Source organism: Python bivittatus, unplaced genomic scaffold (genome assembly GCF_059951505.1).
Source record: "Python bivittatus isolate LINGU-HERP-01145 unplaced genomic scaffold, Pbiv_v1 ctg000390_np1212, whole genome shotgun sequence".
Taxonomy (NCBI): Eukaryota; Metazoa; Chordata; class Lepidosauria; order Squamata; family Pythonidae; genus Python; species Python bivittatus.
Window position 1 is genome coordinate 2,575,999 of NW_028277070.1, and position 18,200 is coordinate 2,594,198.

The following is an 18,200-nucleotide window of genomic DNA, read 5'->3' on the forward strand; positions in this document are numbered from 1 at the left end:
TGGCTAGGAAGAGTATATCAAGAACAGTACTTGGCTACAATGCAATCAATGACTGTATAATATAAATTAGATGTTGCGGACAACCCTAATATGAAGATCATCCACATTGATGCTCCAACCACCGATGCAGAAGAAGCGGAGGCGGATGAGTTTTATGATCAAGTTCATAAACCAAAACGATGCCTGTATACATGGACATCATCAAATGGACTACACAGAAATCAAAGTGACTATATTATTGCTAAAAGGAGGTGGAGAAGCTCAGTTATAGCACCAAAGACATGGCCAGGTGCTGACTGTGGAACAGATCACAAACTGCTTATAGGCAAGCTCCAAGTTAAGCTAAAGAAGAAGAAAGCCAACCAGTTTCCACAACATGATCTTGCGGGTATTCCAATAGTTTTTAAGGAGAACATCAAGAATTGCTTTGAAGTCCTGAACCTCATTGATAGAGAACCACATGAACTTAAAGAAGTCATTAAGGATAAATGTGAAAAGAGACTGCCAAAAATGAAGAACGGAAGAAAGCAAACTGGATATCAGAACAAACCTTGGAACTTGCCAAAGCCAAGTGTAATGGTGTGAGGAAATGATCTTGGGAGACAGGAGGAAGAGCTGCAAACTAGACAATGGTCAGTTAAGAGGCAGCTGAGCCCACAGAAGGAATGGGAGGATGGCAAATGTCTCAGAAGGGGCTCTCCCTAGTTTCCTGGATTGTAAAGGTGAGGGGGGAGAGATGTACTTTCAGACTTGCTAGATTCTGTTAATGTTACCTTGCAATAAACATAAAGCTAGCACTCCTGGGTGTGCTTCTTGTCTGGACTACCTCGTAAGGCTGACATCAAAAAAGACAAAAATCTCAGGAAGGAACTTAACAAAGAGTTTCAGAGAGCTGTTAGTAGAGTCAAGAAGCAGTATTACAACATCTATAAAGATACTGAAGATGGAAACAGACATGACAAAACAAGGAAATTCTTTCAAAAGATCTCTGAACTCAGAAGGAGATTCCAATCTCAAATTAGTATGCTAAAGGATTCCAATGGACAGACAGTAACCAATTCAAGGGAGATCAAACTAAGATGGAAGGAGTATACTGAAATACTGCCCAGTAGAGACGTCAACGTTCAAGATAACTTAGAAGATATTCCCAGCTTGTGAGAACCTCTAGTACTAGAAGGTGAAGTTAGATTAGCACTCGGTCATCACCAATTTGGAGGGCTACAGGAACTGATGGAATACCCACAGAAATATGGCAAGCAACAGTAAACGTTCTAACTAAGCTATGGAAAATGACACAGTGACCAACAGATTGGAAGAGGTCTACTTTCCAATACTAATAGAGTGTGCAAACTATCATATCACTTAAATTCACATGCTAGCAAATAATACTTAGGATCATCCAACAAAGATTAGAGCCCTAGATGGAAAAAGAGATGTCAGATGTTCAAGCTGGCATTAGATAAGGCTGAAGAAAATGAGACGTTATTGCTGACACAAGTTAGATAATTGAGAAAGCTGAAGAATACTCAAAAGAAGTCAGTATGTGCTTCATTGATTGTAGAAACACCTTTGATTGTATCTATCTTGTCAAGCTGTGGAATGTGCTTAAAAAAATGGGAATCCCAGAACATCTCATTGCCCTCATGAGAAACCTATATACAGGTCAGGAAGCCACAGCAGAGACAGAAAATGGTGAAACAGGCTGGCTCCAGGTTGGCAAAGGAGTGAGACAAGGCTGTATACTCTCCCCTTAACAATAATTCAAACTGCGTGCTGAATATATATTAAGGGAGGTCAGATTGGAAGAAGAGGAGTGTGGTTTTAAAATTGGAGGAAGAAAGACCAATAATCTGCGCTAGGCTGCTAACACTATTCTGATACCTGAAAATGCAAGGATCTGCAAGCTCTAGTAATAAAAGTCAAGGAGCACAGTGAAAAAATGGGACTAAAATTAAATATAAAGTAGACCAAAGTAATGACAACAGGTACAGCCTTAGAATTGGCAATGAAAATATCAAAGTGGGGGATAGCTTCTGCCTTTTAGAATCAATCACCAATAGTAAAGGAACAAGCAGTCAAGAAATACGCCCCAGACTAGCTCTTGGTAGAGCAGCCATGAAGGCCCTGGAAAAGATATTCAGATGCTGTGATGTGTTTATACTTGCAAAGATCAGAATCATGCCAGCCATGGTATTTCCTGTGACATTCTATGGAAGTGTAAGTTGGACTTTGAAGAAGCAGGAAAAAAAAGAATATTGACACTTTTGGTGGTAGAGAAGCTACTCCTGAGAATACCGTGGACAGTCAAGAAAACAAACTGATGGATCATTGAACAAATCAACCAAGAGATCTCACTTGAGGCACAAATGACAAGGCTCAAATTATTCTACAGGTAGTCCTTGACTTATGACCATAATTGGGACTGGAACTTCTGTTGCTAAGTGATGCGGTCATTAAGTGAATTGAGTCCAATTTTACAACCTTTTTTGCTGTGGTCATTAAGCGAATCCAGCTTCCCCCATTGACTTTGCTTGTTGGAAGCCCCATGGGAAGGCTGCAAATGGTGATCACATGACCCTGGGACACTGCAACCGTTGTAAATACATGCCGGTTGCCAAGCACCCAAATTTTGACCACGTAACTGTGGGGATACTGTGATGGTCATATGTGCAAGGACCAGTTGTAAGTCATTTTTTTCAGCACCACCATAACTTTGGTCATTAAACGAAAGGTCATAAGTTGAGGACTACCTGTACTTCAAACACATTATGCGAAGACCCAGTTTTCTGGAGAAGGCTTTAATACTGGGAAAGGTGGAGGGAAAGAGGACGACTAGCAGCAAGATGGGTGAACTCAGTTACAGGGGCGATGGGTGCCCCTTTGGAAATCTGAAGGACCAGGTTATGTACAGATCATCATGGAGAAAATGTGTTTACTAAAGTTGACAGTGGTTTGATGGCACATAATCAACCAATTAACCATAAATGATGATCTCCAAAGGACCATGTCTGGGTCCAATTTTAGAATGGAGCACTTCTGAAATCCTCCACCAGATTTCTGGGTTGACTCTGCCCTTAGTGAGGATAGTTTCCTGCTGCCCTTGGGAAGGGAAAGGAAGCTAGGGATCCTGCAAACCGTTGGAGAAAGGAGCACACCACGAAACAAGGAATATTCATACACCCTTGACTATTATCAGAAATGCAAAGTTGCCACACTCCAGCTAGAATTTCCCAACAGGCATTCCCTTTTGAAACAGATTCCAAGAGCAAATTCCATTTCATCAGACTGAATGAGAGCAGACAGGGGAAAAACGCAGAAGGATTTCTCTGCCCAGCTCTGTGCACAGCAGACATGAAGATCAAAGTCACCAGACAAAGGTTTACTGCTTCGTGGGACAGCAGCCACTGACAGCAAGAGATTTGCAGTGAACCAGAGCCAGAAGAGAGGGTGGCTTAGGTGGCATACAAATAAATTGCTCAAACAGAAACGTATGCCCTGACAAGCCCATGGACCCTCCATCCTTAGTGGTGGCATTGTCAGGCCCAGCCCAAGAACAACAGTGAAACAGTCCAGTTGAGTCAAGTTCCTTTAATTGCCTACACCTTACAGACAGAATCTTGCCAGACTCAATCTGTATTAATGCAAAAGTGGATCTACCCTGGGAGATTCTGGGGAGCGGCTATCCTGAACCTCTTCTGCTTCCCATGCTCCTGCTCCGGACTGTGTCGTCTCCCATCTCCTTCCCCCTTCTGGAATGTGCCCCCTCCTTCCTGATAGCCTTGCTCTCTCACAGGCATGTCCCAAATCCCAATTCTTGGAGGCAAGAAGGGGGTTCTTGCTTTACTCCACTTCCTGGAATCTCCCCAACTGCAGCTAGAGGAGACTCTCTGTGAAGGCAACAGCAGGCAGGAAAAACCATTTGTCCCAAGCCTCAAGCTTAAAGTGGGCTCAGTTTTAAAGAATTGCTACTTTAAATATCCAAATTAAGCCTCTCTTGGTACCCTAATACCATCTGGGTACGTTAGTCTGAGCTGAAGCTAAGCAGGGCTACCCTTTGGATGGAAGACCTACAGCTGACCCATCACCAGGGGAGTTAAAAAAAAAAAAAATCCCGAGGGCAGCAAGAAGCCAGGTTTGCAGGTTGCCAAGAAAACTCCATGGATGTGTCTAATACAGAGTATATTCACAGGACTCCCTAAAGGGGGGGAAGTAACAGAAGCTGGGCTCAACTTGGAAGCGTCTTTGCCTTTGTTTCGTCCTGGTGTGTCTTCATGTTCATTCTTTTTCACCCGACCCGGTGTCAAGACAAGCCAGGTAAAGAGGGCCGGAGTCCATCGGTCTCTCTGCCAGCAGCAGAGCCCCGAAAAGTGAACGGACTCGGGCACAGCTGGGTGCGGTTGAGAAGCCGCAAGAGGGAAGACTCAGACCGACAGCGGGCCGATCCTGCGGGGGGTTGCAGAGAAGCCCCCGCGTCCCCCACTGCCTCCCTAAGGGAGGGCCAAGCGTCCGAACGCCGCTGACCTCCTCGCGTTAAGCCCCCTCGCCCACCCCCGCCCCGATTCTAGGCTGCGGGCGGGAGAAGAGCGGCTTCCGCGGGGCCAGACGGAGGTCCCAGATCCAGGCCCTGCAGCGCTTCCCCCGGTGTCACGGGCAGGGGCCTCCGTGGCTGGAAATGGCCCAGTCCCCGCCCGCCCGCCCGCCCGCGGTTCGGAGAAGGTCTACCCGAGCCGGCCCAAACGCCTCCCCGCTCGCCTCCCGCTGCGCTGGACCGCGGCTGCGGGGCCCCCGTCACCACTGCTGCGTCGGCTGGCAAGGACGGGGCTGGCGGCCTGCGGGGCGAAGGCCCGGGGAGCGCGGCACCTTCGCCCGGCCACCTTCCCGCCGGGCCCCGGGGACGCCAGGAGGCGCGCCCGGCTGCGGCGCCCCCGATGCCATCGGGAGGGCGGTAAAAGGAGGACGCCGCCGAAAGCAGCAGAGCGGAGCTCGGGAGCCGGCGCGGAGCGTCCCCCGCGCGCGCTTCTCGCGGAGGCTGCCGAGAATCCGCCGGCGCTGCCAGAAACGCCGCGCCCGCGGGCGGCTGGACGGGCGGCCTGCAGCCCCCTCGCCCGGCCACCCCTCGCGGTAAGGCGCGGGCAGGGACGCAGCGGGGAGCCGCGGAGCCCGGCCCCCCGCGCTACCGGGAGCTGCTGCGCGTCTCTGTGCGAAAACCCGGCGCGCGATCCCGGGGCCCCGGGAGCGGTCCCCTCCGAGACGCCCGGCGGGGCTGCCGGCTCTCGGCGGGACCCGGGCCGGCCTCTCTCCTCGGCGGCCTTTAGGTGGCACCGTCCCTCCAGGAATGAGCGGCGCCCGGCGCGGAGCCGCCCGGGACAGCGGAGCAGCCCGGCTACCGTCCGCCGCGCCGCCTCCGCGTTGCTGCCGGGAGGGCGTCTCCTCCGCTGGGGAGCCGGTCGGCCGGGGGCTCCGGCGCCGAGCGCGGCCGGCCCTGCCTCCCTTGCGCCGCGGGCCGAACTGCCGCGGGTCTGGGCGCGCCAGCTCCTCCGCCGGCGGGTCACCGAGCCTGCCCGCAGCGGCTGCGCGTCCGCTGCTCGGGGCGCCGGCTCTCCCGCGGCAGAGCGCGCGGCGGCGGCGGCGGCGGCAGCCCCTCCTTCCCTCCGCCGCCCGCTCGCTCGCTCGCTCGCCGCCTCCCCGTCCTTCCCTCCCTCCTTCCCTCCCTCAGTCCCTCCTGCTGCCCCCCCGCCAGTAAGCCCGATCTAGGCCGAACCGTCTCCCGTCCAGCCACGTGATCCCATAAAACGCCCTACAGCCCTCGGTCTCGCCTGCCCAGCCGAAGCCGGCCTCGCCCGCTCGCCCAGGCTCGGCTCGGCACACCCGCGGCTGCCAGCAGGGACCCAGCGCCCCGCCTTCCCGGACGCGGCAGCCAGGGAAGGGGCGGGGAGGGCGGCGGGAGGGGGTCGGAAAGCGTCGCCCGAGGCTGGGAGCCGCGCGGGGAGGCGGCCCGCATCGGTGCCCTGCCGCGGGAACCGAGGAGCTGCTCGCGCGCCGGTCCCCCTCCTGCGCCTGGATGCTGGCTCCGGCCGCCGGACTGCTGCGCCTCGGTCGCCCGATGAGCCAGGCGGCCCTCCGCGGAGACGCCGGCAGAGGCAGCCGCTCGCTCGCCGCGCCCGCCTGGAAGTTTGCATGAGGCTCCGCCGCGCCTCTCCGCCCCCGCGCCCCGTTGGGGAAGGATTGCTGCCCCCCGAGACGTGCCTTTCCCGACTCCCTAAAATGAAGAGGGCGATCGCAAAAGGTAGGCAGCGGGCACCCGGGGGACGGAGGGGGGGCCGCGCCGCGCCGCGCTTCGCCTCGCCTCGCCTCGCCGGCGGGCTTGGCGCGCGGGAAGTTCCGCCTGGCAAGTTTGGCTTGCGCGGCCGGCCGGTGGCGACTGGGCGCGCGAGGGGGCGGGCGGGCGGGCGGGCGAGCTGGGCGAGGCCGGGCGATGCCTCCGCTCCTGGGCCCGCGGGGAGCGGGGAGCGGAGGGCGGGCTGTTCCTGGGGCGCCAGGGACGGTCCTGCCTCCTGGCCGCTTTGGCGCAGAGTTGCGCGCTGGGCTGGAGCTGCGCGCGGCGGGCAGCGCCGGCGAGGGAAAACCGGGTCCCACGAGCGACGGGCTGGGGGAAGGGGAGGCTGCCGCGCGAGACGAGGCGCGCCCGGCGTTGCGGAACAGCGGGCGAGGGCGGGCGCGAGGGTCGCCGCTGCCCGCTTCAGCTCTGCCCGGAGGGCTCGACTGGCGGCCGGGGCGCCGACGCTGGAAACTCCCCCCCTTGTTTTGGGGAGACTGTCCCGGCGCCCGCGGACCGCAGTGGGCAGGGGCGGTTTGGGGAGGGGGCGAGTCTCCCCCCGGCTAGAGGCAAAGGCGTCGAAAGGCGGGCGGGCGGGCTCTCTGCGGTCTCCTCAGCCGGGAAAGCGCCGCACCGTTTATTTCTAGGCAGGAACTCCCCCCCCCCCCGTTTTTCCCCCCTTTCCTCGGCGGCGCAGGTGCTCCACCTCGGGAGCGCTCTCGCGTCAGGCCTTCCCCGAAAGTCCCCTCCCAGCCGTCCCCGGCTTTCTCCAGAGCTTCCCCGGTGGCCTCCGGGCTCTGCAGCTCCAGCAGGTGTCTGCAGAGGTTCGCTGCCTGGCCGAGACGGGGGAGGGCGGCTGTCCCTGCCTCCCGCCCCCCTTGCGCCCCCCGCCTTCATCTGGGCCTTTCTGATGAGCCGGGGGAGGGAGGGGAGGGGAGGGAGGGGAGGGGAGCCTCCTTGCCACCCGCAGGAGGTGATCCCTGCGGAAGACCCGGGCTTTGGCGGAAGGGGGGCCGGGCTTCCTCTTGCCACCTGTCTCTTCCGCTCTTGGCGGCGGGGCTCCGGGGCTGGACACCGGGCTGAAATTAGCTGGACATTTTCTGAAGGGAGAGGACTGCTCTTCGGCCAGGATGAGTCCCTGGGAGGGCTGGAGGACTGCGGTGGGGCAGGGAGGAGCCCCCCACTTGAGCAGTAGGAGTGCTCCCCCCCCTGCAGAGCAGGACCAGACAGCCTGGCCTGTGAAGCCCACAGAGTTGGCCGAAGTTTCCAGTGATTTTCCAAAGGGCAGGACCGTCTGACATTCCCAGCGGGGGATCCAGAAAAGAGCAGGTTCGGTCAAGGGAAGTGCTTTATGGATAGAGGAGAGCAAGCTATTTTCCCCCCGTTAAAGGATTTAGCTGCTCCACAGCACATTTTATTGTTAATTGCAGTGATAGATATGACCTCCAGCTGGTAGGATATCCCTGAGGTTGAGTGTTTCTTTAAATCAGGCACCTGATGGAGGTGCGGATGTGTGAAGGGAGGCAGAGAATAAAGCCTCAAAGCACCAGCTGGCCTCCAGCCATTGGGAGTGCAGGCTGCTAATTGAAAGAGTGGGTGCTTGGGGTTGATGGCCCTGAAAGGTGGGGTGGGGCTTGGGGAGGAAAAGGTGTCCTTTGGAGGCATAACAAGCAAACCAGGTTAATCCTCTGCCTCCTCGCAGCATTGTTACTTTTCTCAGTTTCATGTGAAATATGCATTAGTCAAAGGTGCTAAACTGGATTAAGGCTCAGGGGAAAAGATTTCATGCAAAGAGAACAAATATTGTGTAGGCTGGGAATTGCTTTTGTTCCACTTTTTTAATGGAGCTCTGGGTATAATCAGTGCGAAGGCTGCTGGGTCTTGGAGGAGATCTCACCCTGCCAGAGGAAAGGGGCTGAGATCTCTTTCAAGGGAGTGCCTGTGATTTAATTGCCTTGGCGGGCAGCGGCAGGAGGAGGCATCTGGCTCGTGGGGGCAAGGGGGGGAATGGAGAGCACCTTCCAAGGGGTATCACCTGCGGGCAATTCTTCGGGGGGAGCCAGGAAGAAAAGACATGGCAGCCCTCCAGCCTGAGAACTTCGCAAAGGGGGTTGGACGTCCTAAGATTGGGGGCTGTTTGAGTTTCCCCCCTGAGCTATTTCCCCCCGACCTCCATTTAATGCTTGGGGAGATTCCTGAGTATCCTCGTGGCTTATCCCAGTTTGCCTGGCTCAGTCACTCTCTCCTTGGCTGTTTTTACAGGGAGTCCATTAGAAAGCTTTAGCTCTGGAGCTCTCTCTCTCTCCAGCCATTTCGCTCCTGTGTGGTTGATGGTTATGGATATGAGTTCAATGCAGCTGGGAAGCTGGACGCCTCCTTGTTTCCTGGCAGCAGAAATAGCACAGGGTGCCTTCAAGACACCCGGCGGCTTTCGATTGTTTTTGCCTCGGTCAAGAAGCTGGTACCGGGGCTAAATTAATCAGTCAATTAATGGGAAATCTTTAGCACTACGTCTGTGAAAAAATGCCCAACTGTGATAGCAGAGAGACCGTTGGACCCCAAAGGCTCAGAATCGCAGGATGGCTTGATTCATTCTCGCTGGCTGCTGACAATGGCTTGCCTTAAACCGCTCGGAAAAGTTCTCTTGGGGACGCAGAATTGTATGGATATGTATTCTGCCCCCCTCTGTTAGCTGGTGAAAGGACCAGAGGCCTCTGAAAGATTGTGTGTTGCGCTTCTTGAGGAGGGTATCGTAGACCACCACTCAGCTTAGCCTCCCTTCCTTGCTCTTCCCCCGCCCCCACCACGAAAGGACACGCACCCTGGTTGCCCGGAACCACAGAAGCAGGGGGAGGTATTTGGGCCTCTGTCTACCAGGAGGAAATAAGGGCTGCTGTGTTTGTGTGTGCATGAGTGTGAAATCACTTATAAATGACCCACAACATCATTTCAGCAAAGGCATGTATTAATCTCCAAAGTAGTAATAATAAAAAACAGCATAGTAGTGCAACAGAAAGTTGCTTGGTTTTATTATTATAATAGAAATGTCTAATTCGTCTTTGAAACACACACAGAGGAGGGGGAGGAGGCAGAGAGGATCAGCCCCCCAAAACTAAGGGGCAATCCAATTGTTGTGTAGGTTTCTAAGCCGTGATGAAAAGTCACAACGCAGAACACACGATCTTCAGGCCAGGAGATCCAGAGCTTAGACAGATAGTCTTGCACGCTTCTTCCAGTCCTGTTATCTGGCCAGCTGTGCAGAAGAGTCTCCATTTGCTGATCTGAGCAAGCTTTGAAGCCAGAGGAACACAATGTTGGGTGGGTGGGTGGGTGAGGGAAGCAGCAGAGGGGAATTAAAAAAGCCAAGATGTGGCCATTGCCTCTTTTGTACACACCACATGTGTAAAAAAAGGGGGGAGTGGCCTTGATTTCACCGTGGTGGCCAGCAACTTCTCTGACCTCTCCTGCAATACTCCTGATTTTAAGGTGGAGAATGCAGTGAAGGTTTTATCTTGAGGAGCTCAGTTTTCATTTCATTTTTTAAAATATAATTTTTGTTAAAGATTTTTTTAAAAAGGAAGATTAAAAACTAATGCAGGCTAACATAAGGTAAGAAAAAGGAAAGAAAGAAGAAACCAAAGAGAACGCTAAAAGCACAGGAAGGAAAAAAAGTGAAAAACAAAGGAAAAAGATACAAAGAAGTCGCTTCTGATCTTCTTCACAGCAGTTATAAGTCCAGTTATAAATTTACATCTTACTCTGTGGTTACCACGTAACTCTCTTCTTTCTAAAGAAGAATCCTGTCTAATCATCAAAACTATAAATCATAAATTCATTTTTTTCTGTTTCATGCAAAAAGGGGTTTCCAGTGGTTGGGGAATTCTGGGAGTTGATCCACACATCTTAAAGTTGCCAGTGTTTAAAGAACATTGGTCTAGTCCAGTGTTTCTCAACCTCGGCAACTTTAAGACATGTGGACTTCAACTCCCAGAATTCCCCAGCCAGCATGAATTCTGGGAGTTGAAGTCCACATGTCTTAAAGTTGCCGAGGTTGAGAAACACTGGTCTAGTCCTTACAGTAGGAGAGAGAAACTTGTGGGTGAGCAACATCTTACACTTTCTTCCAGAGAGTAAAAGCAACTATTAGGCCCACATAAGCGCACATACAGTACTTTTTTTCTTGTTTGAATAACCCACTCTACAGTCCTGTGCATGAGTAAAAACACAAGAATGGATTATTCTTCAATAAGGAAAATTACATTAGCTTAATTTAACAGGCCACAGAATCTTCTTTTCCTGGGTGCAGAATTGATACAAATTGAGTGCCCTTTTCTCGGATGCTGTGTAATTGCCATCAAATGCAAAGAGCCAGCTTTAAAAAGATCCTTTTCCCATCCCTGTTTCAGATGAGAAAGTGGCCTTTGGTAAAAGTTAAATCGGCCATTAAGTGTACTTTATATGCAGTTACTGGGTGTGGGGGGGGGGGAGCAGAAAGTCTGGCTGGCTTCCCCAGGTGGCATCAGGGCACCCCTCTTCCAAACGGCTTTTACCCCTCGCAGAGCCCTACCAGAAGTCATCTGGCCAAATAGCTTCCAAGCTGCAGGTGGAACAGCAGTTAAGAGTATGTGGAACCATTGCTGATTTTCTAATAACGTAACTCTAATGGTGCCCCACGCCAGAATCATCTTCGCCATCATCTCAGAAATGTATTTGATGGTAGAGGTTAAATGTTACCTCGGTGCCTCTTCTCCCAGAACTGCATTTCCCGGAATTCCCTGGAAGGGGAGAAGATCCCTCCAGCCATTTTAAACACGATCACGATGGTCAAAAACTGCTGACAAGCAAACGGAACCTGTAAAGTAAACTAGAAAGGAGGAATGTCAGAGTTAAAAGCAAACCACCCTGAAAACTCAGTGTGCAGCCTCACTACTGGGCTTCATTTACTGTTTTAATTTTTTGTTGTTACTTTGCTGTTGTTATTTAAATGTTCCACCTCTGTTTCCTAAGTCAGCTATCTCCAGCCTAGAGCAAATGATGGGTGTACTAGTGGGGCCCCTTTGGCACCAAGCAGGTCTAAGCCACTGTTGTCTCCTGCCCTTCCTTCCTGTTCCTCCTCCTCTTCTGCAACTGACGCCACAATTTCCCCTCCAACAGGTTTGGGGAATCATTTCTTTGGTTTTATGGGAGCTGTTTCATCATTGCCCTGGACAGGTGTTCTGCTGTTTTGGAGAATAATGGAAATGTGCCTAACCTGGAATGGCTGTTTCATCTGCGTTAGCAAACTGCTTTGGGAAAAGCACTGAGAGACAGAACTTCAGACAAGCATGACTGAGTTTCTTTTGACATTCTGCTGCTGGGTCTTTGGTGACCCTGCTCTCTTTACTCTGTGGTTTTGCGGGGGGGGGGGGGATTTGGGGACAGCTATCACAAAGAGCTCACAATCAATCTGTCCGTCATGAATTGGAGTATGGACGGTGGGCTGCAGGCAGTCTCTCATGAGATCTGCCCTGCTGAGCGATGCCATTTTGCTAGCTCTTTCTCCCCTGAAGGACGCATATGAGAAGGGGGCTTTTAGGAATGGTACCTGTGGGTCCCAGGTTGTCTGAAAAGGTAAAGGCCCCCTCAAGTCAAGCTCAGTTCCTGGTGACTCCATGGACATGTCTTTGGATAGGTGTGGTTTGCCTTTGCCTTCCCAGCCCAGCCTACAACCCTTGACTGAAATTCTAACCAGGTTGGATCCTGCTTAGTATTTTTTCAGATTAGCCAAAGTCTAGGTCTGTATAAAGTGGCTTCCCATATAACGGCCAAACTGACGTTTTGGGTTACATTTTATAATTTATATATTCCGAGCTGCTTTATAACAGGGGTGTCCTCAGTGGACACAAGGTGAGATTAAAGAGTTTTACCTACAGTTATGATTACAGTGGGGTAATTTGTCAAAGTGACTTTTTGGCAAAATTAGTAATGGACCAAGGATGTGAAGGTTGCTTTAGGTTGTGCACTCATTTGTCCCACAACTTCTATGGGTGTAAACAGAAATTATGCTTACCTTCCATTCATTGCTCTGGCTAGCTGTGTTTCCGTTTTGGAGATCCTAACTAACCTTTAATGGAAATGGAGCAAACCGAACTTTACTTTCCTTATTTGCTGCATAAATCACAGTTGACAGGATTCACTTATCACACAAAGCCCTGCTGTGCTTTTTGGTTATACTGTTTGGTGGGTAAATTATCATTTTTGGATAAGCTATTTATGTGACCCAACCAATTGTGACTTACTCAACAAACCATCTTTAAGGAAATCAAAGCTCAGTCTGATATGTGGATAACTTTAGGGTAAATCTGCTGGTTCTTCCTATCGCCATTTCTGTGCTGAAATAGTTGGAGTAAATCCTTTAGAGGCAGGAATTGTACACAAAACAGATGGAGCCATTTAAACCAGTTCAAACCAGACGAATCGTAGTTTATTCCGGAAAATACAGCTGAAGAAACCAAGAATTGGGGCAGGCATGAACTTAATCACTACATTGCACTTGCGGTTGGGAGGGATACTATTTTATTCCTGAAAATGAATTATATCACCTAGATTTTGCGATAATTTCATAGGCTTTGCAGTTGCAGGACAGGCTGCGATGGTTGTGTGTGTGTGCGTGTAGTTCGTAAATGACTGAGTCACCTTATTTAATTTATTTATATAACAAATTTATATCACCGCCCAACTCCCCCACAAGGAGGGACTCTGGGTGGTTCACAACAAAACAACTTAAAATCAGTAAAAACATAAATAATACCAATATAAAGTACAGTTATTAAATACAATGAAATCCAAGAGATGGTGATATTATTTCAGCCCGTGACCAGATAATATCGGTCAACGGTAAGACTCGGGAACCAGCCAACCCCCAAACTGACTACTACCATCCCCACCCCATGCGTGATGACCAAACCAGGTCTTCAGTTTTCTTTTGAAGTCTAAGAGGGAGGGGGCCAAGCTCACTTCTGGGGAAGGGTGCTCCAAAGGGCAGGGGCTGCTGCAGAGAAGGCTCGTCTCCTAGGCCCCGTCAGATGAAATTCTCTTGCAGACGGGGTCTGTAGCATGCCCTCTCTGCATGACCAGGTGGGACGGGCTGATGTGACGGGGATGAGACGGTCCTTCACCTTGTCTGTTGATTGCCACTTACCCACTCCCTTCTGGACCTTCACAAGAGCCAGCTGCAAGGTTGCCGTATCTCACTGCCAGGCTGTCTGTGGCTTGGGACGCTTGGAGCCCACCTACAAAGTGCCAAGTACAGAGGAGATGAATTTCCTCCTTCCAAAATGCTTCCGGGTGAATGCTGATGTCAGATATTTCTGACACACAGATTCCGGCTACCTGATGCTCATCGCAGGTTGGAGCCTTTTACTTAGCCTTCGCTGTGTATTTAATAGTGGAATCCGAGCTTTGACAGTTTTTGATCGCTGCTGAGCAATAAATAGTCTTTAGCATTTGGCAGTGCTTGATGGATGGCAGCGTATCGTGGAATAGTAAGCTAAAACCAGCCTTTAAACGTATCAGTTCATTTCTGTTATTGTGCTCTGAAGGTTATGGGTTAATTCTGTAACTGAGGAAGTTGTTCAACCTCTCCTGAATCAATCCAGCTGGAGATGTATTCCTGGCACAACTTTAAATATACAGAAATATGGAGTTGAAAGGGACCTTAGAGGATACCCGGTCACACACCCCACTGAGTCCCCCACTCAGTGTAGAATCCACTAGAGCTTCTCTGAAAGAAAAGATGACCATCTGGCCCCTGTTTGAAGATCTCTAGCAAAGAAGATCTCATTGATTTAAGTATCAGCCTGCTCCACCAGCTGACACCATGGATGGTGAGAAGGTTGCTTCTGATATCTGATTTGAACCTCCTTCCTTGTGGTTGCAACCTTTGGTTCTGGTCCTGGCCTTTGGCACCATAAAGAATAAGTTTTCTGTCCCTTCGCTATTTTAATAGCCCTCCTCTAAATTTGCTGCTATTTGTCCCTGTCCACTTTGAATGATGGTGCCCAGAACTAGAACCAGGACTCCAAAGAGGATCTGACCAAGACCGAGTAAAGTGAAACAATTATTTTCATGGTCTTGACTCTGTGTTTCTGTTAATGCACACCAAGATAGCATTTGACTTTTTTGCAGCTGTATCACTCTGGTGGCTCTTGTTTAACTTGTGAACCCCCAGATCCCTTTCACGTGTACTGCTGCCAAGCCAGGTCTCCCCATCCTGTCCTTGTGCCTTACATTTTTCCTATCCAAATGCAGAACTTTACGTTTGTCCCTGTTCAATTCCATTCTATTCCTTTCAGCCCACTGCTCAAGTCTGCATAAATATTTTTGAATCTTCTCTCTTTCATCTGAAGTCTTAGACATCTCTTCCGAACTTGATAAGTGTCCCCTCGGCTCTTTTATCCAAGTCATTGATAAAAAGATTGAACAGCTCATGGTCCAAATCAGATCTCTGCAAATACGTGATATTTCCCTCCGAGATGGTGGGGGCGTAATAAGTAAGTACTCTTTGGGTAGTGTCATTCAGCCAGCGTGTATTCATCTAACAGTGATATTACCTATAATACACCACTTTGGTATACTGTGCCTACAGCTTTCCTCTAATCTGCTAATCCGTCAAAGAAGGAAAAAAGTTAGTCTGGCACAGTTTGTTTGCAACAAATCTAGGGTGGCTCCTGTAAATTGTAGCTTGCCCATCCAAGTGGTCACAAACATGCTGCTTGATTATCTGTTGGAAGGTCTTACCTGGAGTAGGTAACAGGTCTTAGGTTTCCTGGGTCTTCCTCCTTTCTCTTGGGCTGACATTTGCTTTACTCTTGTCTTCTGGGACCTTATCAGTCCTCCAGCAGTTCTCAAAATTTCACAGTGCTGTAAGAAGTTTCTAGTAAAAAACTGAAATCAGTGTTGAACTTTGAAAATCTCACATTCAAAATATGAGCACTGGAAACAGGAATGGAACTGGTGTAGAATTAAAGTTTGCTTGAATGTTTATCAGTATTTGTCAGCGCTAGAATTAATCTCCCCTTTCTTCCCCTTTCTCTTCTTTTCTTCTTTCTTCCCTCTTCCCTTCTCGTTCCCCTTTGTTTATGACTTGCACTCTTTCACTTTCTCCTCTTCCTTCTTTTCTTTTTCATGTCTTCTCTTTCATTTTATTTTTTGTTCCTTTTCTCCACTGTCTATCCAAAGAATATATCAATGAAGCTATATTTGGGAGAGCAGCTACAATCTCGCTATTGATTATATTCTTTCCCATTTTTTATCTTTATTGTTCTTTTCCTCTGAGTTTTAGAAAATGCTATATAGAATGTAAGATATTTATATGCTTCACTTTCTCAATGGCAGAGGGCATATTTTTATTATGTTTCAGATTTTTAAAAAGGTAGAAAAGGTGGATTCAGTTGGCTGCAAAGCTATCCCCCCCTTGAAACATTCAGTCCCGCTGAGGGTATGACTCAGAGCAGAGGAGGGCAGGATCAGTCCCCTGTTTTCCAAAACCCCTGGAGCTGTCCCCTTCTAGCAAAGATTGACAGGTCCCCACTGTCTAAAATCTCATTGGGCCATTATCACATCCAATATCGCTTTTTCCAATCTCTCAGCCAGTTAAAAACTAATTACATGGGTGTGCTGAGTTTCAGATGGGCAATTTCCACTACACTGGACAGTGAGGGGAGACTGCAGTGAGAGGCACAGTGATGATGTAAAGCGAGCTGCATCACGTGTGCCTAATTTCCATTTTTCATCTTGCTTCCCTATCAAGTTCAGAAGCTGGCTTGCCATACAGAACTGTATAGCAAGAGAGCGGGCGTTAGGAAACTTAGAAGATCCAATGACATCTTGGAATTTGGCCCAAGCGTGCAGTTTCTTGGCTCCCTATTTGAATGGATGCGTTCTGGACATGAAGACTGAACCCTTTCTAGAACATGAAGGTCCCATTTAGTCAAGGACCCGTATGTAAGGTGCAGCCAAGGGTCAAAAGTTGTGGCTGTTGCCCCACTGGAAGATTATTTGTTGACAGAATCGGAATGCACGAACTGTACTATAAGGCAGTTAGAAGTGGAAGATGTAGATTTTTAAAATCAGGGTAGTAAGCATTCATGCTGTGGTGAAAGACCTACATTTTCTCTACTACTTTTCATTCTCTTTGACAACAGAGAATTTGCTTTAAAAAGATTTTAGATGGAGAAGAAAATTTTCAGAGAATTTCTTAAGCATGACTTTAACTAGGATGGGGCCAAAGATTCTCCTGTATTTCATTGCACCGTCTTCCCTTCCTCAGTCTGAAACCTCCTTGCCTTCTTGTTTTCCCATTAAATCCCAAGGAAAGGAGGAACATCCTTGGGATGGGGTGAGGTGGGGAGTGGTGTTCAGATGAGGACAGCCAAGGAGGCTGCAAAATGATGGAAAGAGGCATAATGAGATACAGCAATAGCCCCAGTGCCTCCAGCAATAAAGGAAGCTCAAAAGCACCTCTGAGAAATTCTCAAGCATCCTTAAGAACAGGGTGATAAAACAGGGACTCATCTTCAGGCAAGATTACACCAGAGAAATTGCAAGGCAGATTTTGGCAAAGCACTAGTAAGAACTTTTAAAGGGCTCCTTTGAGGCCACCAAGCCATGGGTATCAGCCCTGCTTTCTACTTCCTTGGTCGGTTTTAATTTTACCCATTTGCACTTAATTGTTTTAGAACTTCCACCTGCCTATGACTTTGCTGGGAAGGTTGAAGTGGAAACCATTCTGAGGTCAGGTGGCACATGTTCTTGGTGACCTCCCTATAACTTGAAAGAGCATCTGCTCGTGCATCTTGCCTGTTAACTAGGGGAAGGTCTGGTGTCTCTTCAGATTGTATTCTTAGTTACTCCAGGCCCAGTTGTTGTCTGCCAGCCCCCTTTTTTATTGTTCTGGGTTCTGCTCAGGGAAATTCTGATATTGAGAGTTCAGATTCCTTCCCCAGGAATCAAGACTGTAATTTAAAGTTGTCAACCTAAGATTGCACACTTCCATTTTTTCAGAACAACCTGAGTTGGGGTGTGGAAGTGTTTCAGGTATGGAGCCATCGTGTCATACTGTCTTCTACCACAGCCACTCCTCTTTTAGTGGCTACCTCATTTACGACTGTTTGCAAATACAATGGTAATTTTTTTAAAAAAATTCCGACCAGCACGCACTCTTACGACCAAATTTCATGCTCCTGACAACAACACACACTGGAATGAGAGTAACGCTGGCATTGCTGCATAAGAAAACTTTATGTAAATGGGGTGGCAACAACCAGTGATCTTCACAGCATCTTCCTCTCTCTCTCTCAGTCACATGTTCGCTTAATGACCATTTTGCTTCCGATTTAAGGAACACATTGTGGTCGCTAAATGAGAGAGTACTCTTCTGGGTTCACAGTGCAACATTGTGACTGTAGTTTCTTCAGATTGAGCATCAGGTCTTCCCCACATACAGTATATGCTAGCTTTCCCTGTTTGGTCACTGTTGGAGGCCTGGCTTTGTGTACCCATAACCTCTGAAGTCCAGGTGATGAGTCTAAAGAGTAAAGGCTCCTTAGTAAGGGTCAAGAGCTTGTGGAACACCATTGGACTGATTTATTTATTTAACAAATGTACATGGCCATCTATCTAACCAGTGGAACTCTGGGTGACGAACAGGATAAAAACATCCAGATCCAGATCAATTAAAAATAAAAAAACAAGCCTCCTGAAAACAAATACCTTCACCAGCATGTCCCACACACCAGCTCCACAGCTCCATTAACATCCTGGTCCCAGTGCCTGGGGGAAAAGCTGGATCTTCATGGCCTGGAAGACCAACAGGATCTGGGCTGTCTATATCTACCTGGGGAGG

General features: G+C 49.5%; 1 protein-coding gene across 1 annotated transcript in view; it reads left to right on the plus strand.

The window, feature by feature from the left end:
• The first annotated feature begins 5,667 nt into the window (after positions 1 to 5,667).
• The window catches only part of RTN4R (reticulon 4 receptor), a 103,314-nt gene continuing 90,781 nt past the window's right edge, over positions 5,668 to 18,200 (plus strand). The window contains exon 1 of the mRNA XM_088143843.1: positions 5,668 to 6,286. Within this exon, the coding sequence (XP_087999969.1) occupies positions 6,178 to 6,286 (109 nt within the window). The 5' untranslated portion in view covers positions 5,668 to 6,177. The remainder of the gene's footprint in view (positions 6,287 to 18,200) is intronic.